The sequence below is a fragment of the Pipra filicauda genome, unplaced genomic scaffold, assembly GCF_003945595.2.
Source record: "Pipra filicauda isolate LSUMZ 115617 unplaced genomic scaffold, ASM394559v2 scaffold200_size1382263_pilon, whole genome shotgun sequence".
In the NCBI taxonomy this organism is placed as follows: Eukaryota; Metazoa; Chordata; class Aves; order Passeriformes; family Pipridae; genus Pipra; species Pipra filicauda.
This window is the reverse complement of record NW_024104311.1, coordinates 812,110-838,191: the sequence shown is the minus strand read 5'-3', so window position 1 is coordinate 838,191 and position 26,082 is coordinate 812,110. Positions and strand designations below refer to the sequence as shown.

The 26,082-nt window shown below is 36.3% G+C and overlaps 1 protein-coding gene across 1 annotated transcript in view; it reads left to right on the top strand.

The window, feature by feature from the left end:
* Nucleotides 1-25,602, top strand: part of MCPH1 (microcephalin 1) — a 120,702-nt gene extending 95,100 nt beyond the window's left edge. Inside the window, exons 14-15 of the mRNA XM_039380774.1 lie at nt 8,458-8,565; nt 25,367-25,602. Coding sequence (XP_039236708.1) covers nt 8,458-8,565; nt 25,367-25,408 — 150 coding nt within the window. The 3' untranslated portion in view covers nt 25,409-25,602. The remainder of the gene's footprint in view (nt 1-8,457; nt 8,566-25,366) is intronic.
* The last annotated feature ends 480 nt before the right edge of the window (nt 25,603-26,082 follow it).

The following is a 26,082-nucleotide window of genomic DNA, read 5'->3' as shown; positions in this document are numbered from 1 at the left end:
TGCAAGAAAAATATTTGCAGCATATTTTCATATACTCATATTTGTTGAACTGTATTATGGATGTGTAATTTGAAGAGGGCAGAGCAACTGCAAACTATTTTTGCAGTCCATAAAGATAAATATTTTCTTTTTTCAGTACTAATAAACATAGTTCAGTAATAGTTCTCAAAAACAGTGCCCACCCTCTTTCTGATTCTGCCATAAAAACTGGGCATTCTTTTTATCACCGATCTTTCTACTGTACAAGGAAAGGAAGGAACAAAAGTGGGGATTTTTCCCCAGTTAGTGAGGCATCAGAACCCATGATGGGACAGGACAAAGATTACCTGCATACAGATACTAAGATTAGGGCTCCTTTGAGTTTGGACTCCTTGCCTCCATACAACCTATTACTCTGTAAATATTAACATAAGTACCTCACTGGCTGAGTAACAGTCTGTTCTTTATCTCTCCAAATAAATCATTTGCTGGAAAGACAATCCTCCATCTCCAGTGGAATGTGTACAGAAGATCAAATCTCTTATGAGTATCCTATCATGAAAGTGGTATATTTTCTTCCCAACACAAACCAATTAGAAAGTTCTCTTACTGGTCTTTCACTTTATCTAAATCTGATTTACTTTTTGAGTAGTTTTACTACACAGAAAATTCAAATCTTTTAAAAACTTTATTTTGTTCCACTAGAATATAAATGTACAGGAAATCTGAAAACATTAGTCGATGATGTCTATATTGTTTTGAGTATGAATCCACATTCAGCCTAGCCACAGTCAAACTGACTTATATTTACAAATCCTTTCAAATATTTCAATTTTAGCTTAGTAGCTTCAGTTTAAACTTGATTATAGAACATCTCGCTCGTAGTTATATGTTCTTACTTGATTTTTATGTCAATATTTTCAGTCAAATCTCTGATCAAATTCTATTATAAATTAATAAAGCTTCAGCGTTGGTGTTAAATGATACATTCTCAGTTGTCACTGTTTCAGCCATAGCCTGAGGGATGTTACTAATAGCAATGTCCTGTGAATAGCATTTTTCTTGAACATAAATAGTTTTATTTCTGGTTCATCAAATTAATAATCAGATTATGTTCTTCTACTAATTTCTGCCTTCCTTTGCCTGTTTGTCCACTTAAGTATCGTTGTTAGGAGGCAAAATGTATATATTCAAATATTTACTAGATGATGCCATGACAATTAGAAGAATATCTCCTAATTCAGCCAACTTAGAATATTTTCCTTTTATATTAATGAAGATTGTATCCTTGTACAGGATGTCAAGATGGTCTTCTTCAATTAAATGCGAAAATCAGGTCAACCAAGACTTTCTTGTTGAGTCAGAGAGATTTTTCTCAGTTGATCAGAAGGGAACTCTTGAGTAACAAGCTCAGATGACAGCATCTGAACTTAGGTGAAGTGAATGTCATGAAACTTATGGAAATAAGTGATGGTTATTCCAGATTTCAGACGTGTTTCATTGTCTCATGTTTAAGTGACAGATATGAGTATTTTTCATTTTATTACAATTCAGACTATTGTATCCAAACTATATTGTTTTGCCTCTCATCTCTTTTGGTAATGGATTCATGTGGACTGTGAATTGATTAAAAAAAACAAGCCAGCAAAAAATTGGGTCTAAGTAGATTATTCACCCTGGAAGATAATTCTTTTACACTGTAGGTGCATTCTTCAAGGTTAAGAGCACTATACCTTTGGTAAATGTCAGCTGAAATGTTGAAGCAGTGACTGTTCTGGAGCCCCACTGCAGCCCCTGGCGAGAAAGGGTGGGCTAACAAAGGACTGAGTTTTCAACCAGCTTTGAAGTATTCCAGGCAGGACTAGAGCAAGCAGGGAAATGGTTAGGAGTCATGGCCTAAACTTCATTTAAATTTCATACAAAGTATAAAGATACATTTTCTGAAGCTAAGATCTATGAGGCTGTAGAAAAGCCTCTCATGAGAAACGGTGGAATCCCTTTTGTATGAGTAATTTAATATAGATGGGCAAAACACTGAAATATGTAAAGAAAAATCCTGTACTGGCAGGAGTATGAATTAAGTGACCTAATAAGCTTTTTCATCTCTTAATTTCTCTCATCAAACCTCATCACTTTGATGAAAGAAAGAAAGATGTTTATGTTGGATCTCCATGTGAAAAGTGCTTATAGGAAAAAATATCCCTCCTCAGATGATAAAAATATAATTAATATATTTGAAAGAATTCTTGCATTTTCTCATAGCTGTGAAATTAAACCTGTCAGCCACAAGCTAATTTAGTGTCTGCAAACTGCTAAGCACAATTATTGCTATATAATGCAGCAGTGATTTTAATATTGGAAATTATTATGGGTTTAGATTTTTTTGCAATATTGGGACAGCTTCATTTTATATTATCCATAAGTGACATGCAAAAGAATATAGTTAATCCAATTGATAAAAACATCAGAGTGAGACTGTTCATAGACTATTATTGCCCACAAGAGAACCTGCACTTCATAGATATCATAGAATCATAGAATCATAGAATCAATTGGGTTGGAAAAGACCTCCGAGATCATCAAGTCCAACCCTTGGTCCAAATCCAGTCCATTTACTAGATCATGGCACTCAGTGCCACGTCCAATCTGCGTTTAAAAATCTCCAGGGATGGTGAATCCACCACCTCTCTGGGCAGCCCATTCCAATGCCTGATTTCTCTCTCTGTAAAGAATTTTCTCCTGATATCCAACTTAAATCTCCCCTGGCGGAGCTTAAGCCCGTGCCCCCTTGGTCCTATTGCTGAGTGCCTGAGAGAAGAGACCAACCCCCACCTGGCTAGAACTTCCTTCAGGTAGTTATAGACGGCGATGAGGTCACCTCTGAGCCTCCTCTTCTCCAGGCTAAACAACCCCAGCTCCCTCAGCCTCTCCCCATAGGACTTATGCTCCAGTCCCTTCACCAGCCTTGTTGCTCTTCTCTGGACCCGCTCCAGCACCTCAATATCCTTCCTGAACTGAGGGGCCCAGAACTGAACACAATACTCAAGGTGTGGCCTCACCAACGCAGAGTACAGGGGAAGGATCACTTCCCTGCTCCTGCTGGCCACGCTATTTTTGATACAGGACAAGATCCCATTGGCCTTCTTGGCCACCTGGGCACACTGTGTTTTGGCTCATGTTGACTCCTGTCAAGTAGTCCCACAGGTCCCTTTCTGCCTGGCTGCTTCCAACCACTCTGTGCCCATCCTGTAGCGCTGCAGGGGTTGTTGTGGCCAAAGTGCAGGACCCGGCACTTGGCTTTATTGAACTTCATCCCAGTGGAATCAGCCCATCTCTCCAGTCTATCCAGATCCCTCTGCAGAGCCCTCCTGCCTTCCAGCAGGTCGACACTCCCTCCCAATTTGGTGTCATCAGCAAATTTGGTGATGAATCATGAACATAACAGGCCACAAAGTTTACATCAAAATCAGACTGCTCTTCTTTTCTATTAAGTTGGGATAGATTCATTTCTGACTTTTAAAACCTCTGTTTTGGAACATTTATTTTATGTGAAGTGGACTCCTTTGTATTCTTATGCTTTATCTTGCTGGTTCTGCAATGGGGGCAGAAAATCTGCACTCACCTACCTCTGACCTAACTCTGCTGGCCCACAGTTTAAGACTGCAGTACACCCAATAAAGAAAAATAACACATACTTTTAAGATAGCTATTTCAATAAACTGATAGCCTGCAGGACTAAGAAAAAAGTGATGCTTTAAAGGCAATCTAGGGGCTTCTCATTTAGACTTTTCTTGTATCAATCAAAACCTTTTTCTGATGTGTCTATCGTGCGAAGTGGTTAGAAGCTGCTGAAGTAAACAAAATGTGGGTCTGTTCTCCATTATTGTAATTTGCAGATACCCTGTGACTGCTTAGAGAGGATGGCCCAAGGCTTTTAAAGCTGTTAATGACATGAAGAGAGGCCAAGAACTGTCTTTATTTGCAACATATAAGTGTATTTTAAAAAATAAACCAGAATGTGTGAATCCTCAAACAGTTGCCATTTGCATTAGTTTTATACAGTGAGAATTTTTTTTTTAAAGGTACAGATTTCTCACCAAACATTCATTGGACTAGTTAAACATTTGGAAGCATTTTCAAGAGGTGTCACCACTATTTAAAATATTGGTTTTCATGGCTGGTCCAAATGAGAGTCAGGCTTTGCACTATGTGAAACTTGGTTCCCTTTCATTGATTTCTCAATGTTCATAAATTCATTAAATGTTTGATCATCAAATTCCATCTCTTTTCTGCCTCTTTCATGTCAGAAGGAGCACCTGTTCCCAAACAATGAATTGGCAGATGGTGTAGTAAGTACTGCCCCATATTACAGCTAGGGGAATTAAGTAAGAAGGCAAACAGAATGGAAGGTGTTCAGGATTAGAAATAAGGGAGAGGGGGTTTCTTATCTTGTCCTTTTTTTTTTTTAATTATTCTTTTTTTAGTTAATCTTCTGTTATAAAAGTAGAGTTGTGAATCCTAAATACTAAATGTTGAATTTTGGGACAGTTTGGGACTGTGTAACAGCTCTGCACATGGACATCAAATACACTGTAGCTGGTACTGCATCTGCTGTACATGCAGATTTTATCCATGTATGCACTGTGCCATTTTCCCAGCTTACTAGGCATCTGAAAAACAGCCTGCTTTCAATGAAAATATGTGGAAAGCCATGTTCCATATGCTTTTCATATGAGACACAAGACTTGACTGTGTAATATTGGACATCCCCTGGTACATGGGACACCTGCCAAGCTCAGCAGAAAGAAAAGATACAGGCAAGAGAATAAAACCAGAGGAATAAATGATTTCTAAATCCTTATTCTGTTTCTAATTTTTATATTCTACTCTGGTCTCAGCTGTTACAGTCACCTTCTAACAATGTATCTGAGCTGGAATAGCCATGTATTCTGTACTTTAAAATCCTTTGTGGTCAAAACTTTAAAATGTTTAATATGCATAAATGAATGACAGATTTTCAGAGGTTCTCAGTGTAGGCTTAGAGTCTTCCAAAAATCCTAGTATGTCTCCCTTTGTATCTTTAGGTAAGAATGTATCTCTGATCTATTAGCTTGGAAAAGCATAAGAGCATTTCAATATGTTACATGCATGAGTAATTTAGATCGTATTTGAAATGTAAATGGCAGATGTTATAAATTTGCTAAACAGTTTTGGGGTAAAAATTAAGTCTTACCTTGTTTTGAGCCATACTAGTGTTGCCAATTCTTAGGTTACTCAGCCATTTTGGTCTGCTACATCCTAGATTGTGAACTAATTAGATTAAGAAAAAAAATATTGTTTCAATTTTGGGGAAATAGTTCTATTCCTCATGGTTACAGAAGCATGAAAATTTTACTCTGCAAAATGGCAATAGAATGCAGCAAATAAATAAAAAACATAATTTTTTAGCATGATTTTGGAAGCCAGGATCCTGATTTCTGTGCAGTTCAGTTAGCAGTCCTAGACATCTGAATTCCCCTGAAAGTCCCATTGTAAGACCTTCCTTTCACATCTCCAAAATGTGAAAGTAAATACTGATAACATCAACTTATTTGACTTTGCTTTTGAGACTTTCTTTTCTTGTATCTATTTATACATCTAGTACTGTTAAACCCAGTGAGAAACAAGTCCTCTCAATACCTTTGATGCTGTGGAAAACTTCAAATTAAATTGGAATTGGGTGTCCTGCCTACAGTATGATCCACAGTCACAGGTTTCACTTACTAAAACATACTGTGGCTGTTAGTAGAACTTTTATAATATGCAGGCTAATTCATGTGGAGGATTTTTTTTAAGCACTTCAACTCCCAGTCTAACAGAAGGAATCATGAGAATATTTACCTTCATTTATAATGGTTTAAATATTAACTACATTACAATAGATGGCATAAATCACCTACTTGGCATTGTCTCACTTTATGTACTAGGTCAAAAAAGGTACTAACAGGCCATCACTTTCTGCAAGTCATATGCTGCTTCTCCAATATTCTGATACTCTACCGCTGTTAGTTTTCCTGTGTTACATCTGTGAAACTCAGAATAATCCCTATATTAATTTGATACATTGCTACAGACAAGAAAGAAAGGAACTTTCATATATTCAGGATGAGAACGTAAATTACTATTTTTATTTAATAAAGATAGATTGTTGAGCCTGGCACTAATTTTATCCTTTATTACCAGTGAAGACATGAGAACTTGAAGTACATCCTGCTTCCATACCAGGGAAATTGGCTCAAACTGGAAGGAGGAAGACATAGTGTCATTTTTTTGTGGACTGTGTCCTTTAAATGTTAGTTTACAAAGGCATTCTGAGTCAAAAGGCCAATTTTATCCAAAAGTTGTTTTTTAAGATGTAGTACATTCAGACATACATAGCCTATGCAGACAAAATAGCCAAGATGAGTTCCAAAACCTGTTGGACTTTATGGGCACATCTGATTATTGCTCAGGAACCCATTCTGGGAAGGACCCCCACATACCTGTGTGGTTTCTCTGGCTGATGTCCTTATATATGCACTTGAGCACAGGGTCATGTCCTGCAATGACTTACAAATAACCTTTAGCACCACACTAGCTGCTAAAAAGAATTCTGTTGTAGCTACATAGCTAATTCTCTGGTATAAAAATCATTGTCTGTAATTCCTTTTTACCACTCTGTAGTCTTGCTTACACCATGATGACCTCATATATCTCACTAGTAGGATCCTGATGCCTTCCATACACTTTGGTCACAAACTTTTCGCTGGTTACTTTGCTTGCAATTTTGATGTATGACACCAGTTTTCTCTCTGCATTTAATTGGTTTGGACAACATGGAAATGAAAAATGAGTGAATGTAAATTTTTTTGCTAAAAGAAGGTGCTAAGTGTTGACAGGATGGCTGATTCCAGCCGAGAATTTTCTGTGCAATATAAACATAGAATACATTTCATAAACCTAAACTGCAGTTTTTGTTTGTTTACTTTTGGGTTTTGTTCCAAGTTTCTTGAGAGGACATGATCCTTAAATGAAAAGAAACACTAGGATGTGTTTCCATATACTTATATGGGAAATACTGTGATAACAAGGTACCAGAAGAGCAAGCAAGCCTGCAGTAAGGAAGCTGAACTTAATATATAGGTAATAAGAAGAGCAGAGTCAGGCCCAGTCATCTTTGCAGCCAATATTCATTGCTAAGAGAAACAGAGGTTTCTGTTGTTCTGTTGATGTAGTTTTGGTAGAATTCTGGTTTGCTGCAATTGTAACACATTCTACTTTTACATTATCATCTTAACTGTAACCTTGCACTTCTAGAAAATCAGCATTTGGGAAAACTGTACTATCATTAAAAAACACAGAGTTTTACTCTGGTCTTTTTTCCATGGTAGAAAAAAAACTGATCGAGTTTATGTGCCTTTGTGGATTTTTTCTCTTCTAGTGATGTTACATTGTGATTGTGTTTGCCTGTATGATTCATTACAAGCTTGCTGGCAGATGGTCGCATACGCTTTGCAAAAGTGTTTAATGTTAATAATCAGCTTTTAGCTTTAATATTTCTTTTCTTGGGATAAGTAATATATATTATCCTAATGCCTAGAAAAATCATGGTTGTTTTAGTCACTGCCATCTAAATACTTTTATCCTTCAGTAAAAAAGTTTTCTCTGTACATGTTCAGTATTTCATGAGTGAAACATTGTATGTATAGATGGTAATGCAGAAAAATTAGTGTTCCATCTTTCTTATATGAATGAAATGGAAGAGTGAGTGATTCATGAGACCAATATGTGCTAAAAAACCTCCTGGTTTCTGCACATCAATGATTTTTTTGTTGGTTAAGCCATTCAAGCACCATGGGGCCTATATACCTAAAGCTTCAGCAATCATGCTTTGTATTGCTTGAATCTCACACTTGTTATGGTGGAAGGATATTGCTCATGTATATTTTATTGCATAACAGTAAATCAGGCTTCTATGCAGTGTTTATCTGTAATGGTTAAAATGCTGTCAGTCCAAAATACATTCCATTTATTTCAAAGGTGAAATTGTAAAGAACTACTTCTATGTAGCGCAGTAAAATGTGTTTATCAAGAAATGTTGTTTTATAAGAGGAAAAATTTATTGGATTATGTACCCTTATCATTATAATTTATTTTAAATAGTTCTAGATGGAATAGCTGAATAAGCCAAAATATGGTGCAACTTTGTGGAGATTCTTTATGTTGGGAAGGTAAAATTTCTAGTCTAGCAGTTTTAGTGGAGACAGCTGTTGAGATGTTCTTGTTGGCTTTTGTTTATTATAATTGTAGTACACTATATCCAGACAATAAAATTAGTTGTAAATCTGACTCCCTCAAAACAGTGTCATGCAATGGTTCCAGCAAAAGTGAATCTTAGTAATTTAATTATAGTTCCCTTATTTTTAATAAATTCCTTGCTGTTTTTTCATTTATTTATAGGCAAAAGGTTGTATTGCAACTCTATTCATGTTCTTGGAAGAGCATATGAAACTCAAGTCCATGACAAGGTTTCTACAGTGTAGGATCACGGCCTACAGACCAGATAAGGTATTTTTATGAATGGAATTCTCAATTACATCTCCTGAGAGCATTAGAATGTATATTTTAGCTGATACAGCTCCCCTTCTCAGACACTTTCGTTTGTCTAAGGCACAGTCTTAACGGCAGCATTCTGTCCTCCAAAATCGAGGCTGAAGTAATTCACAGATAATACGGAGAAAATACTCCATGAACCTATGCCAAATCTCATCCTGCTAATCTTAGTTTCACTGATACAATGGGCTCCTTTGATTTCTAATTCCCATACCTTTGCTCGAAAAAAAATTCAATTTTGAAATGTATTCATAAGATAGTTGCCGAACCAAATTCCAACTTCAGCTGATTTATTTTGCATTTTTTTAATTTCTTTTTCTTGTGGGTATATATTTTTATATATAGACATACTTCTGTACTTGTTATTACTGTTTTGTGATTTATTATGTGTTGATGAGATTCTATTATTATGTGTTGATGATATTGTAGACCTTGGGGGATTTTTCAAAGAAAAGAAGTTCCACTGTCATGTTTTTCTTACAGCGATTTATATTCTTGTATTTAAGTTATTTATCAGAAGTATTTAAAAGATCATCTAAATTCATAATTTTAAAAAAGTATTATTTAATATTTGCCCAAAGTTGGTCCCAGAGGCTGCAATCATGAAAGAGCCTCACTTTGCTAGTTAGTATATTACTATTACAAAGGTAGTATTTATTCATTATTTTCCACTGAATATAAAACCAGACTTTGCATCCAAATGCATTGTACAAATTCAAAACAAAAGATAGTGTCTGCACTAGGGACCTTTTAAGCTACAGAGGAATACTTCCATCCTTTTTTTTTCCCAGTCTGACTGAAAGGTCACATTTTACCCATATTGCATCCTACCAGATTTATTTGTGGCCTGGGGCTTTATCAACTTCATTTCAAGCAGAAAACTCTGGCAGTGGTTGACATGACAGACTTTTACCTGTGGAGCTTATTTGAGGCAGCCTGATTCTGCTGACCCTCAAAAGTCTTTGCTGTATGGCATGCCTACTTTTAAATCTATTGTAGAGAGAGAAGTTTATTGGGAATATGCCTGAGGGATGGGAATTTTATAGGTAGTCTGAATGGGGTGGATTTTTGTTGGCTGTTTTAACAGTAACTGTTAATTAATATCTAACTTTTAAACTTGTTAGTTTTGGGCAATCCAGGGAAAAAGTGTAAAAATTTTGTGTAGCACTAACTTTTAACTCCCTAAAATGGAAGGAAATAAACATTGCAGAATTAGCTTAAAGGGGTCCTTGCTAGCATGTTAAAACTGAAAAACTTGTCCCAAAATTTTACTGATATAACAAAAGTTTTGCCTAGCCTCATAGATTCCTTCCCGAATCAAGGTACATTTTAAGTGTCTGAAACATCTGAAGTAGATTGAGCTGGTTGCTCACGTAGGAGATGCTGAAGGACACACAGTGGTTCATCTGACATGAAGTTCAACAATGTTTCTTCTTAGGTTATTGTGGTTTTTTCCTGATATTTATAGAATCATAAATCATAGAATGTTTTGGGTTGGAAGAGACCTTAGAGGTCATCGAGCTTCAACCCCCTCCAGCATGGACAGGGACACTTCCTTCCATTAGACCAGGTTGCTCAGAGCCCCATCCAACCTGGCCTTGAACACTCCCAGGGATGAAGCATCCACAACTTCTCTGAGCAACCTGTTTCAGTGTCTCATCACCCTCACAGTAAAGAATTTGTTCCTAATATCTAATTTAAACCTGCCCTTGTTCAGCTTAATGCCATTCCTTCTTGTCCTATCACTACTGCCCTTGTAAAAAGTCTCTCCCCAGCTTTCTTGTAAGCCCCCTGTGGGTACTGGAAGGTGCTCTGAGATCTCCCAGGAGCCTTCTCCCAGGCTGAACAACGTGAGTTCTCTCAGCCTATCTTCGCTGGAGAGGTGCTCCAGCCCTTTGATCATCTTTGTGGCCTCCTCTGGAATTGCTCCAAAAGATCCATGTCCTTCTTATGCTGGGGGACCCAGAGCTGGATGCAGCACTCCAGGTGGGGTCTTATGAGAGCAGAGGAGAGGGGCAGAGTCACTTCCCTCAACCTGCTGGTCACATTGCTTTTGATGCACCCCATGTTATGGTTGGCTTTCTTGGTTTTCTGGGCTGCAGGCACACAATGCCATCCAATCTCCTATTGTGTGCTTTCCCCTAGAGCATGACACCAGTGTTCTGGAGCTGCTGGCTTATTCTCAACCAACACCCACAAATCATTCTCCTTTTTTGGTGAGATCATTTCTCAAATTTAGGATTTTTCCAAGATTAACTGGACTATTTCTATTTTCATGCTGTCTTTGGAGGGTGTTGCAGAAGTAGTAGTGGTTCTTTTATCAGAAGTTTTCCACATCCTCTATTGGCTTCAACCATTTACAGTGCATGTTTTTTCTACTGCATTTCAGATTTGTCTAGAAAAAAAGCCTGAGCAGCTGGCTAGGATTTTAACTGCATATACTGGAGAACTTACCTTTAGTTTATAAGAAAAAGAAGCAGTGTTTTCCACAAAGATACAATGTGCACATGAACACCTGTTAGCAACAGTTACTTTAGTTACTCAAAATTACATTTGTCTGACTAATTATAACTCCTATTATAATGTTATTTTAAGTTTGAACTTCTGCCTTGGTAAATCAGCACTTCCATTTGTATGATTAAATGAATTTAGGAAAGAAACCACATACATTGTCAAATATAGGCTGTATTGTACCTAACCAGACAATTATATTATGTTGTGTTTGCAGGTCTGGTGTTTAATTTTTCATGGGAATTTGTCTTTCTCATGGTAATTGCAAATGAAGTAGACAGAAGTCTTTCATACGGAATCTAAACATTAACAAAAACTGAAAACTAAGGAAAGAGGACATTGTAAAGGATTCTTATTGCTCTTATCTTGTAAATCATGTTGAGGAAAACATAGGAATATTTTCATTAAAAAAAAATTCAATTATATGTCAGAGAATAGTGTATTACAAGTATTCTAAAAATATTTTTGAATCACTTCACAAGGTTGTATTACATTTGCGTGGCATTAGAGTAATTGATTATTACCTTTAATATCTTTCATGAGACACTATTAGTGGAAATGCTGTTATCCATGTTTCATCTCAGAGAACTGCATTCCATAATTAAGTGCACTTAAAAAGCCAAATTAAACTGAATGAACAAAGTAACCAGTAAGGATGTTCTCTTGAGCATTCATTCTTACCATGATGAATGATGCTTGTTTTTCTCTTCTCTTTAATTAGAATGTTTCTACATTTGCCAAAGAAAATGTTGGAATGTGGACAAAAACTGAAATTATAGGAACGGAGTTTGATGTAATAGCTTATTTGTAAAGGAAACACAACTTGTTTGGTATTTTATTGAAACAGGAAGTTCAGAACCTCAGTACACACAAGCACAACAAATTCTCAGGTGCTAGTTGAGTCATCTGTTGTTGGAAGTAGCCTCATAGAAGGTTTCCCCTTGATTTAGTTTTAATCTTCAATTAACAAAGGGAAGGAAATTACAAACAGATTTAGTTTTAGATTATGTGCAAAGCTCTCTGTTGCTTTTTAGCTGTCACCCTGATGTGCATGCTTTGTGACTATCTCATGCTGGCACTACCAGAGTGTGTCTGAGTGAATATATTCAGCTTTTAATGAGCAGAAGAAACCTGATGTGTTAATTTCATTTATGAAATAATATAAAACTTACTTACTCAAAGTACTCTTATTTTTCCTTCTTCTAGTCATCTCATACCTGATTTCAGCTTTACTGCAAACTGGAAAAGTAATCAGCTGTGATAAGGTTGTAATTGATAAAACTACTGTTTTTAGTATGGGATTATTTAATGTTTAATTGTCATATTTGTTTGTAATAAGAGGTCTGTTATATAGCAGAACAGAGTGTGATGATACCATGTAGTTTTGTTTAACCGTGAAATCTTTAAAAAACAGTTTGGAGTTTATGTGAATATCTTCTCTTGCACAACTTAGCTTTTCCCTTCCTTCAAAGTCTGCATGACACTGGCCATCTTTGAATGAGAAGGATTTTATTGAATTCCCTCCAAATCCCATCATTACTGTTCCTCTGTTTAACCCCAGGAGTATTCCAGTGTTGTGCAGTAAGTTCTTTCCTCCATCAACAGTCTGAGCAATGATGGTTTTATAGCTCTCCCAGTACCAGTCCATAGCATAAGGACAAATGCATTAGCACTTTAACCGATAATGCAATTTTGAGAAAAAATTCCATGGATAGCATTAAAATTATCATGTTAGCTCCTCAATTTTAAAGTTAATAGAATTTTAAAATAAAAACAGACACGAGTGCACAGAGTGTGCATTTTTAAACTTTTGCCCTTATGCAGGGATAGCTGTATTAGGTTCTTTTTCCTTATTCTCTGTGTATATACTTTAGTATAGTATGTGTGCAAGCAACAGTACCTTCTGTTACATCATGGTAGTTTACACTGTTATAGGACTAAAGCTGTATTCCTGATACACTCACCTTATTCCTACTGATTTTAGTGGGAATTCTGGACAGAGCCAGATATAGAAAATATTTATTTACACACTTTTACTAGAAAACTAGTTTGCAGGAGAGGAGTTACTGAGCATTTGTATTTTATCTAAGCTATCCAGATGCTTGACTAGAAAATAACTAGTAATCTTGCTTGTAGATCATGACTGTTTCTGTGCTTCAGAGTATTTATCTTGCATTTAAGCTCAAATCCCAGTTGCTCATATTTTATGTACAGTATCGGCTTAGTATCCTTTGGTTTTCAAATTGCAACTGCTTGCTTATGCAAGGATTACCTCTTGAAAAGGCTTTTTGCTTTCACTAAAGTTAAAGCACTTCAGGAAAAATCCAGACAGACTAGAAAGTAGTTGCCTCTCTGTCCTGCACCATTCTTAGATGAAGAATGGTAGGAATACAGGAAAGGAACTAAGAAAGGAGGACAGGGTCAGCAGCTTGACCCTACAAACTTTGCCCAGCTAGCATAAGAAGTCACTGAAAGTCCACTACCATAATAAGTCTGCCTATTTCTCTGTATTTAACTGTATCATAGCTGGCAGGCTCAAATTTAAAACAAAACCAAATTCCAGAAGGAATTTACAAGAATATTTCTTTTTTTAAAAAAAGTTTTTTAGTAGATCACCATTACATTTTCAGTAAACAGAACTGGAATTTTTTGTGAATTGATTTTGCATTGCCACTTCAGATTTACACTTCAATAGCTTCACCTGTAGAGTCATCCTTTTATTTTATCTTCATTAAAATAGTTTCTGCAAGATCACATGCAAATATAAAATAAGTCAAATTAATATTGTTTCATTATCTCTGTCACTAAAAAGAGCTAAACTAGAAATAAGTGATGAAAAGTAGAAAAGGTATTACATGTTGAAATCCCAAATGCGTTTAAAATCCTAATCAGGAATACAATTCTATTCTAAATAAGACATGTTCCAAATTTTTTCTTACTCACAGCAACAACTGAGATATCAAAATGAAGAAAGTGGTGTTCTCCAACAAACTTTTCTTGAGTACTGGTAATTTTAAAACATAATTGACAAAAAGCACCTGGTCAAATATTTAAACACCTGGGGTTTTTTGTGTTGTGTATGTGCTGGCAATTCCACTTGCTACTCCTAGTGCTGAAGGATTAAATTACTTTGCTTTCCATGCTTCCTATGGGATCTTTTCTTCCAGTTTGTGATATAGATTAAGTGAAGAAGAGAAGTTATGATGCATAAAGAAGTATTCCTGCCAAGCAGTACTGCTCAGGGAAGTTGTAGAGCAGAGTTGATCGTGTCAGCAGTTCTTTCTGGAGTTTCTGAAAGCAACTCCAACCAGGTCTAGTCTTGCAGTTGGCAGCATTCCACAGCAGTGACATCCAGTTTTGTGATGCCAGGTAATCTCTGAGACGATTTATTTTTGTAATTCTCAGATATTTTTAAAGACTTTTCTCTGTTGAACACTGAATTTCAACTGAACCTTTAGTTCATATTTTAAAAGCCAAGTGTTTCCTGCTAATTATAAGTGTAGTGCATGTGTTTCCCTGTAATATATGCAGAATACACCATCTAAGGAGTCTTTCTGCTGTGCCTTTTGCAATCAGATATGTCTGTCACGTATTGGCCTCATAAGCCACCAGCGTGCCTGTAGCAAATGTGGATAGAGCCTTCCCAAATCTTCATTCGCGAAGCCCAGCCATGATGATGATGATGATGCATGTGTTTCCCTGTAAGTAGAGAGGTTTGCATGGAACTTCTGAATGCAGCTCTCCAGGTTTCTGCTCTGCTTCATCATTGCCATGCGTCTTTTTTAAACAATTGAAGAAAAAACAGTTTTTAATTATACATGACTTTTTCATTAATATGTGGTCTGTTATGTTGTAATATATTGGGTGCTGAACAGAAACATTTTATGTTTTTGTTGATGAGGGAATACTTTAGGCTGCCCTACTTAGTTTTTCCTCTGCTGATGCAAAAAAAAAAAAAATAAAATAAGAAAGCAACTTTAAAAAAACCTAATATGCTGATGCCTGATTTTTTTAAAGTGAAGTCCTTTTTATTTGTCTCATGGCAGCATATAAAAAAAAAGATTGAGAAAAGTCAAGCCTAAAAAATTTGAAGGAAAACTAACTCACTGTGTTCAAGCTTTGACATATTTCATAAAGCTGTTGAAAACCAAACCATGAAAGCCAGATTTATGAGCTTTTTTAAAGTTATTTGTAGATTCCCAAGACAATTGTGTTCCCATCACTTACTGTAGCCTTTAAAACTCAAATGACACTTAAAAATATTCGTGTTTGGCACACACTGAGTTACTACTGAGTGTTGCAGTGGCACACAGCTAAAACAAGAGTAGAGAGAATAATGTATTCTGCCTTCACTTAAAACATTTCAATCTGTTGAGGCACAGCGAGAGGACTCACATTTTCATATTTTAAGATAAAACTAGGAATTATTTTTAATGTTAAGATTACTTTTATTGTGGGTTAATACAACTGTTTGGGAAACGAGCCTTTTGGGAGCATCTGTGTAACCCTTCACATTTGCCAGGCTTTTCTTTTCAACAAGATCACTCACTTTGTTATTACTGGAACAGAAAACTCTTTTATTTATCAAAGCATTATTCATCTGCACATTGCCAGGTATAGCAAATCTGTTGACAGCATTGGATTTATCATTTACTGTTAAAGGCAAATGGAAGGATTCCCCACTTTCCTAAGCCAGCAAAACAAATGTCATTCTTGAAACTCACTGAACAATATCCTGTGTTGATTAAAAAAGAAAGCTGGACAGTCCAAAATGATTCAATATTTGAAAAGTCTAAGGTAGTTGAAATGAGCTTAGAATTTTTTTAAATGCAAATACTAGGCTTCCACATCTCATGTCTTCATTATTTGTAGTATTTAACCATGGGGAGTATCAAGTTGTTTTCCATGAACTGCAGTGTGTTATTAGCTCATGGAATTTCTGTTTCAGTGTGGTCTTTCATCACTGAAATATAGTTATCTGGAAATGTATTCTTTCAGTCTGTGAAAATGCAGATGTGTTTACTCCCATGTGATTAAACATTGCTATTTACTTCATTAATACTTCATTCCTTAAGCTACTCTGCCGAAATTAATAACCTATTCCTAGATTACATACTGGTCTCATGCAATAGCTATTAGTCTGCCTAAACAAAAAAACCAAAACAAAACAATAGACAATTTGCCTTATGTGGGTTGGGAGAGTTCAATAAGCCTCAAGGATACTTTATGTAAAATATGGGTAAATGGTTGCAAGATGAGGGAATAAATGCCAAGATGCAAGTAATCTTCCTCCTTCCTGTTGCCATATGAGGTACCAATACAGGCAACTTATAAAATTGGCTACATTTAGTTGAGGTCATTTGAGTGCAGGTAATAATTCCATTTGAAAGAAGGGTCCCATACCTACGTCACTAGCCCACTACCTCTGCCAGAAGTGACTCTATGCTGACTTGTGCCCCTGTCTATAAGTCAGTAACACAGGCAAATGGAAAGGGATCTGCAGAGCATGAGCTGGTGCCAAGAGCACCATGCACACAACACATACTTGGGGCTCTGGGCTCATTCCAGCCTGCTCCCCTGAACTGATCACATCTTTTAGTGTATTTCATCCAAACAGAGTACAGTCTATGCTCCAATGGCTTCTCCACAGTGGGAACCAAAAGTACACCCAATGGAATGACCAAGAGATTAGTTTCAAAATTGCACTAAACTAGACCAGTAAGAATGTAAGTAGCATTTTGCCAAAGGTCTTGTGAGGATATATCCAGCAAGAATAGATCTTTGTCAGCTGTGAGGAAAAATATGTCCATGTATATATTACATACCTTTTAAAGTTATGGCTGGTTGTCTAAAGCGAATTATTTGGAGGATGAGATTGTCTTGGTTTGCATGTTGTCTCAACTGCTTTTGTTCAACTGTCAGATGAGTTACAGGAAAAAACTTTCTGTTCTTGCTTTACTTCCTTTATGGGTTTGAGACATATTATCTTGCATACATTTAAAAACTGAATTAGTTGCAGAGTCCTATCGATAATGCTAGATATAAAACAGTAGATTCTATGTGGCTTACTTAGATCTGCTGCACAGACGATTCATATGTGCTCATGGGAGCTCTTTGTCATTCCTGTAATGAGGTCACCACCAGCACACGTAGGAACCACTGCCATAGAAGGTACAACTATTCCATCCATATTCTGCATTTTTTGTCTAGGATTTTGCTAAGCTAGCAGGCTGGAAAATTTGATTAATCATGACCTAAAGTAGTAGAACTGGACATTGAAACTGCAAGTTCTTTAACTACTTAACTGTCTTCATCTCACCTCATGAGTTTTCTCATTCTCACCTTTCTGAATTTCCACACCCCCATCACAGAGAGCGGGGAAGCAAATGGCTGTGTGGTACCTGGCTGCCACCAGGGCCAAACTATAACAGATTGTAATTAAAATAACCCTGAGAGATAGAAGGAATGATCAGAGATAAGTTTGATGGAGTTCGTAAGGACAAGTGCAAAGGGGGAGAAATAATCACTTGCAGATTCACAATGCAATATTTCTGCTCAAAGAGCAACTCAGTAGAGGATCCAAACTGATATATGTAACTTCTGTCATACCCAGATAAGGAAGCAGGCATACCAGGATGTGTTAACACGCATGCTAAGCATAAGAGACATGAATTGTTTGCAGTGTACAGAGAGCAGTGGTGGGGCTTGAGCTGGAATACCATGTCTAGCTTTGGGCACTGCACTTCAGGAAAGATGTGGATCCATTGGCAAGAATCCAGGGGAGAATAACAAAATGATCAGAGGTCTCCAAATATGACCCAGGAGCAAAGACTGAAAGAACTGTGTTTGTTTAGTCTAGAGAAGACTGAGTGGAGACATGATAGCTGTCTTCAAATATTTAAAAGGTTGTTGCAAATAGGAAAAGAAGAAATTGTTCTCCATGTCCTTTGGCACTAGGACAAGAAATAACGGGCTGAAAATGCAGCAGAGATGATTTCGGTTATATTATTAAAGGAAGCTTTCTAACTGTGAGAGAAGATAAGCATTGGACTAGACTGTGTATGGAGGTGGAAGATTTCTGCCTTTGAATTTTACTGGGATTCTTGGGGGCTTGTCACTTGTCCTGTATGGACATACCTCATGGTATGCCAGTGGTGCAGGACTCAGAGTCATGTGCCACACTCATACTCCACTTATGTGATGTGTGGCACATTCCTTCTTTACTGATATTCGAGCAACTGGTAATTATATGCAGAATTTTGACATAAGTTTCTGATTGTAATTTGCATTCTCATCACTCTCTGGTAGTCACTTAAGCTCTCTTGAAATAAGATAAAACCAAGGATGGACAAGTTTTGAGGTATTTCTGAAGAAAGGTTTTAATTTCTAATCCTGAAAAATAATCCCTTTTTCAGCTAATTTTTAATGAAAGGATTTTTTTTAATTTCAAAAATAATTAGTTTGTGTTGAAACCAAATGCAAATATATTTCTTTCAGTATACTTTTGAAGTTCTAAACAAATAGTTAAAGTGACCACCTCTTACAATATTATCAGAGTGATTTTAGATTATATATATGTTGGGAAAAGATTTATTGTTTTACCCTGGTTTGTTTTTATTAATCTATAGTTGATTACGTTGATATTACATAGTATTTAAAAATAGTTCTACCTCTGGAAAACAAGGAAATTAAACTAAAAATAAGTGAATTTGTTATCTTTTTTCCTGCAAAAATTTGCTACGCTGGAAAAAAATGTTCAAACATCTTTCAGTATAGTTTTGAATATCAGCCAAACAGTAGATTTATTTGCCAAACATTTTCATGCAGTGTTCCCACTGGACTTGGTCTTTCAGAGAATAAATTTGTGAAATTAACTTTTCTTATCAGTCTGTGGGATTTGAGAGAAGCAAAGTTGTCTGCCAAAACGCAGTAGAAAGAAATAATATCAGCTAAATTGTCTGGATTCAAGTGTTCTTCCCTTGGCCCTCGCCTTGGCCAGGAAACACTTACATGAAGGACTATCAGAGGAGGGGAAGAAACTGAGTTTTGAAGAACTTTCCAGATAATACAGTCTTGACTGTATGCCATTTTTCCTTCTTTTACTTTCCTTTTTGTTTTTCAAGACCAAACTTCAAAGGTTTCTTTTTTCCTGGACAAAATTTTTCACTCTATCTGCCTTCACTTCTGGCTCCTGGCTCAGGGCACCAGTCGTCTTCTACCACAGAAACCTACACCCAGTTTGCCTGTACATAATCTACAGGTGTGTGCACGTGCTGGGGTGCTGATGTAGCCTTATCAAGTGTCCAAAAAGTATGTTCTCACTTCTGTCTGAAGGTTTATGCTTCTCTGACTTGACAGAAAGAGAGCTTCTGTTTTAGCCAAAGGATATTGATAACCAATGAGAAAGCATTGTTTCAATAAATAGTCACAAATAAGGATGCAATATTTGCAATTAATTAATGAATGTTGCAAGTTGAGTTTTGCTCTGAGAATAGAAAACATTGCTAGCAATAACAAATGCATGTAATACCAAAGAGTGGAATAAGGTTCTGGGTGCTGTTGAGATGTAGTATGGTAGTACGTCCTGAACAAGTTGGGGTCCTGCACATGTGTGATGTTCCATGAACTCATCTAAGATTCCTCAAAGCTGAGGATCAGCTTGCTGAAGAAAGTTGTTTCCAGCTCTTAGCATGCTCCTTTTATATCAGAGAGCACCAATTTATTTATCTAGTGCAGCATTTTAATGTAATTTTTAAAGTCGTTAGTGAATACTCTTTCAATTTTGGTATTCTCGACATGTTAAAAAAATCAGCAAACTGCTAAAATAAGAGAAAGCAAACTAAAATGATGAGCTTTTTAAGTAGAAAATGTATGGCACATATTGTTCCTACAAAAATAGAGTTGCTGTTTGCTTAGTTGCTTCTATCCTATTAAACCTGATATTTATAAAGATGAAAAAGAGAGCATTTTTTCTTTGTCCTGCAGCAGTACTGCATTGTTAACACAAACCTCCTTGATCCCTGTAGGGTCCTGCAGATTCTGCAAATTCCTCACTGCAGGACAACTGTACTTTCAGAAGTCTGCACACTGCAATACTCTCCTCTTTATCAGAAGCAGGCTGGTGCTCCACTTTGTGGATGTGTGTGAGCCCTTGATCTTTACATGTATATGGCATTCCACATATGTGTTTTTCTTTTAAATTTTTACTAAATGATGGGCTGTCTGAAAATGCATATCACCATGCAACTGTAATGTTTCCTAATGGAGTTGTAATTTTGATTTCGTTCTTCACAAGGGCTTCATAAAGAATTACAGTAACTGAAAATATAAATATCACTTGGCCAGTATAATGAACCATACTGAAATCATATGAATATTAAAATATCAGAGCTTAATATTTCCCCAGCAACACCACTCAACTATATTAAATGGATATGTTATTTTATATGTCTTTTTTTGATAAATTTGAACATTATGAAACCATAAAGCTTGTGAGTTTTGGTGTTTATCAATTTTATGGGTTTCTGTCATTTACTTGCAGAGTGATGAACTAATCCATAAGACTTCAACAGTCAGATCATTTTTTTTTTAGTGAAAATGAACGATTTCTCATCAACTTCAAATGAAATAATACTTGGTCTTTGGATAGATATAAACCAAGAAATACAATCTTCTCCCTTCAAACTTGTGTCTGCAATTTTATCTTCTGCTGTTTGCATTTAATAGAATATATTTATTATTTTTGCAAGTAATAGTAACCAAGGCATAATTACAGCTTTCCATAAGTTCAGTAAATGCTATATTAAATGGTCAAATAGTAATAATAAAATAAATCAAAAGTTTATTTTTGTAGATTTATTTATCTCCGGTGAATAATTGAAATTAATAATAAAGATAAATAATGCATACATTGTGTAATGCATGCACAAATTTTCAGATGTATAATCATTAAAGATGGCTACATTGTATATATTTTTGAAGGTAATACTTCACATTATCATTTCTAGCCTACAAATACAATTTCTATTAATTGTAATAAGTCATAATCATGTAGGTTTTGTGAAATATTATTATTCTAATACCAATTTAGACTGGAAATTTCTTCAAGTGCTATTTTCTGGAAGTTGGACACTGAAAATTGTGTGCTGTATATAGGAAATTAGCAGTTTCAATGCTTAAAAATTTCCAGTTACATCCAGGATAATTATTTTCTTACATATTGCATGAATTCAGGTATTTATTCAGAGGTAATACCTTTGTGGCACTTGATAGCTATCTCCTGAGCCTCATGAAAAGATCACACCCTTGGACTTTTATGGAGTTTTGTGTTTGTTCTGGCAACTCACCCAGCACAAGATATTTTCATAAAGTTCTAGACAAAACTGCAGAGTTTGGGGTTTTTTATGGTATGTGCTCATTCGGCCTGTGGGGACTGAAAATCAGTCACAGGAGGGACAAAAGTTGGTGAAATGTTTTCTGTGGGGTTTTTTCTTTACAGGGAAGAAAGGCTTTATTTATTTATCATACATTCTCCTTAAGTTTTACTTCTGTCAACAGTGATTTTTTTTTCCTTTTTGAAACATACATTCAAAGAAACAACTAAATTAATGGTACATTTATGAGAAATGCATGCATGTAAAAGGTGTCTTCCTGCCATTCACCTAGCTAGTGAAAGAATGAGGTTAATGCTTAGAACCTTACCAAAAAGATTAAATAGGTGTTTTTATAATGTTTGGGGGTTTTGTCCATCTGCTAAAGAATATAATTGGAAAGGAAAATTTCTGGTGCTGTCTGTTATAATAGGCCCTGACAAAACTGTAACCATAACTACTGACTTATAGATACACAATTTGTGGAAATAGTCCCTTTTGGGGTCTGATATTTTCCCAGGCTTGGTCTCTGCTAAGGAATTATTTATTTATTTGTAAAAGCTTACGAGAAATGTGTGTGGTTTCAAAGGGCTGCGAGCACCCCTGGAGTGCTGCAAAGGCTTTGATGTTGGGAAGGCAGCTGAGTCAATTCAGGGGGAAGAGCTTAGTTGTGCCCTCTCATCCCACCGCCAAACCCTGTGTGGTCAGCTGGCTGCCCTTTCAGCAACTGGCCAGAGGTGTTTCTTTCAGGTTAGTGGGCCAGAAAGCAAAGTTAACCTTCCAGACTGCTCTCTGAGCTCTGAACATAAAGGCTGGGATTTTTCCCTCTCTCTGTGGCCTGTGAGTGGACCCGATGTGCTTGAGCACAGCCGGCTGGGAACGTGGTGGTGGTGGTGATCCAAACAAAGGAAACATAAATACCACACTGCATGTTGAAGCTTTCCTTTGACGGTACCACAAAGATGTACTGTGTTCTTACCCTGTCCTCATCTCAAATGCACTGATGATGCACCCAGATGAAATTGTAAAGGCAGTTTAAGAAAACCTTCTCTAAAGCATGTCAGCATTTCACTTCCCTGGGTGCTCGTAGTATGTTCTAAATGCATAAAAAAAAGAATATAAAATAAAATTTGTGGACATCAGCTGAGGTGAGCTCTGTTGGGTCCTTAAAATTTGGATTTCCTTATTTGATGATTAGCTACATAAACATTTGCTTTAATATTAATTTCATCCAACAGTTGTTTCTATAGGGAGACGTATCATATAAATGAGTTTTAGTTACAGTGGCAGCAAATAAATCTTTTCAGGAAAAATGTTTGAGGAAGTGGGAATACAATTAGCCCTTTTAAATCATTTTCCCTAAAATATGTGAAATAGCAGGTCACAACAATTTATATTTGGTGTCTTCTATCTAACACAAGTCCAATTCCATTCTTAAGTTAAAAGCTTCTCAATCTTAATAATTTTCATCTTTAAAATCTTAGAGTTCCAGGTTGACAAAATCAGTGTGACTTCTGTTGCTTTTATTTAAATCTGATTTTTTTTAGACAAACTAGTATTATAGTCTCTTGGTAATTTTCTTTTTTCTATCAATTCCATCTGATTTGTGCCAATAAACAGTTCCAGAGAGCTTGTTATTTTTCACTATAGTGTGCTCTTTAATTAGTTGACCTTGCTTACCACAAGCACTTTAATAGTTTCACAATTGCACAGTTTTTAAATTGATAAAATTTTATGATTGCAGTCCTAGTAATACCAAAATCACACTGCTCTGTACATTGGAGATTGCCCAGTGTTTTATGTTCCTGACCTAGTCCCTTTTTAAGAGAGTGATCACGGCCTCTAAGCCTCACAAGATCCATCAGCAAGTGAATTCTAAATCTGATACTATATATTAAAACAGTACAATTGATAATTTTCTGGTCTTTGTGACATCAAGATGCCCAGCAGATACGGATTCACAGAAGAGCATTCTGCTCAGATGGAGGTAGGCAGTACTCCACTGAGTCCAAAACCAGATCTTCTGCATGTGTGTAAGGCACTGGGTGCCAATTTACAGGAAGGGCCACCGGATATATTCAATGAGTTTGGGTCCTCCAAAATCTGCAGTATAACTCTTCATTGATACTGTGATCAACAAAATTATTTAGCAGCTCTTTGACTTCCATGAGACAGGATTAGGTGCCATGACATTCATAAAATTAAGTTCACAGAGGAATAGAAAATAAAAAAATATAGGGTATTTTTTGGATTGTGATTGAGTCTCTTTGGCCTGCTTCAACCATAGCAGTCACTGTCTTTATAACTTACTGAACTCAGAACCCAAAGAATCAACCTAATTTTATTCTCAGGAGATCAATCAAGGAATTAATGATCAGAGAAAGCTGAATTATTTACTGATGGAGATCTCAAAATTCAGATGAGGATTGACATGTCCCAGAATAGTAGAGGCCAGTGACACAGAGCCACTGAGCAACAGTCTCGTGTTAGCATGGGCTTCACACTTTGCAGGTGCTTGCTCTAGCTCTAGCTAATTGATCAGAAGTGCTAAGGCAATTCACTTTTATCTGTGAACATGCCATGGAACTGTTTAGCTTTACAAACCCCTGTAAACCAGGTGGAGACTCACTTTGGCTGCCCAGCATATATGTTATCACATTGACTTCCAAAGAGCCTGTGGTTTCACAGCATGTTTGTGTCAGGATTGGAGTAAGGAATCCACCCAACAGGTAATTTCTTCCACTGTTCAGTTACGCCTTCTCACTGACTACAGTTTCACATTCAAATGTCTCATATAAACCAGATATATGCAAAGTGACCTTTCCTCTATGCTCATGTTGGTCATCTGTATGAAAAATTCCAAACATTACATAACATGAAACATTTCTTTTTGTTGTCATCTTACTATTAACTCCAATCTCAGCCCCTGAGACTGGCTCAGTAGGTTAGAGTCTGGTGCTAATAATGCCAAGGTTGTGGGTTCAATCCCTGTGTGGGCCATTCACTAGGGAGTTGGACTTCAAGATCCTTGTGGATCCCTTCCAACTCTGAATATTCTGTGATTCTATACATTTTCCAAACTTTGACAAGCGATACAGAATCAGACCTGTTACATATGTTGCTATAGCAGGTCAATGTTGCTATAGCAGGTCAATGGCTTTAACTGCTGAAGCACTATCCTGCCTGGTATATACAGAGAAGAAAATTTGCCTTATATAGATCAAGCAGGCTTTTATTATAATGATCAAATGTTACAAGCTGCACAGCATTCATAGAGAACTTTTTTTCGTGTTTTGGAGACAAAAGGGTCTATATTAAATGTTTTGTTCTGAGTGCTGGTACATTTGTGTCACTTTATACATCTGAGAGAAAAAACAGTTGGTATCTGTGGAGCACAGGAGGGGGAAAGAGGTCCTAAAGTAGTTTAAGCTCTGAATTAGATCCATTTGTAAAGCTCACCAATATGAACCGATGAGCACTATGTATTATAAAGGCTATCATGGTTTGTATTTGTGCTGCAAGACCATTGCATAATTTATAATATCCTTTAATATTTCTATGTGATGGCCAGTGCTATAAACATAAGAATGTAAGACTATGGTGAAAAATAATACTGTCAAGTGCTTTAAGAAGTTTTACACTTAAACTGTCTGACCTGTAATGAAATAGTCTCAAACTCTGGTTTGGGAATTGTATCAATCCAGTAGAGCAAATTCTTTGTATATTTTATGCAAGAATTTCTGATACACTTGAAAAAGTAAAGTTCCTACTCATATATTTCTTTTTTTCTGAACTAGAGAAACCAAGGAATAGTTTTACTTTGAGTGAAAATGTAACACATTGGTTAATAAATTTTCTTGTTTCCTCAAATACAGATCTGCAGACTTCAGTGTCACCTATCAACAAGAAAATACTAGCAGAATCTTTTTTCAAACCAGCCTGTCATGTTTATATCTCCTACCAGTCAACCACCCTGCAAAAAGCTCATTGAACTTATACAGCTGTCAGGGGGGAAAATACATAAAGCCTCACATCAGGCAAAAATCTTTATAAGAAAAAAAACAAGGAAAGAAGTACCAGGAAATAATATATTTATCATAAACAAGTGTATTAGGTAAGACACTAAATTTCAACTTATGTAAAATATTACAGAATATGTATTCAAAAATTTATCATAAATAGGTCACTGAATTGAGGTTATAGAGGGAAGAAAATAGAACCAACTGCTACAGCAGTTTCAGGAAAGTTCTCTCCATGGTCAGGACTTTCTCCCACAGCTAAGAGTACTTTCTAAAATGGCATGTATTTCAATTTTAGGTGTAGTAAGAAAGGTTTGTAAGTGGTATAAATTGGCATAACACTACTGAAATATGGTAACTGGCACCCTGTGATAATCTGTCCTGAATCCTGTACTGCACATCTGAAAGACAATTTTCTGAAGTCTGTATTTCACTTGCAAAAAGTTTCTTTTTAAAATCTGCTGTTAAGTTTCTGAGAGTTGTTGGTCTATCGCTTTTCCTACTCATTCACGACACAGTCTCACAGTCTCTCTTTTTTTCAGACAAGAGTGTTTTTCAAAAAGGGACCTTCT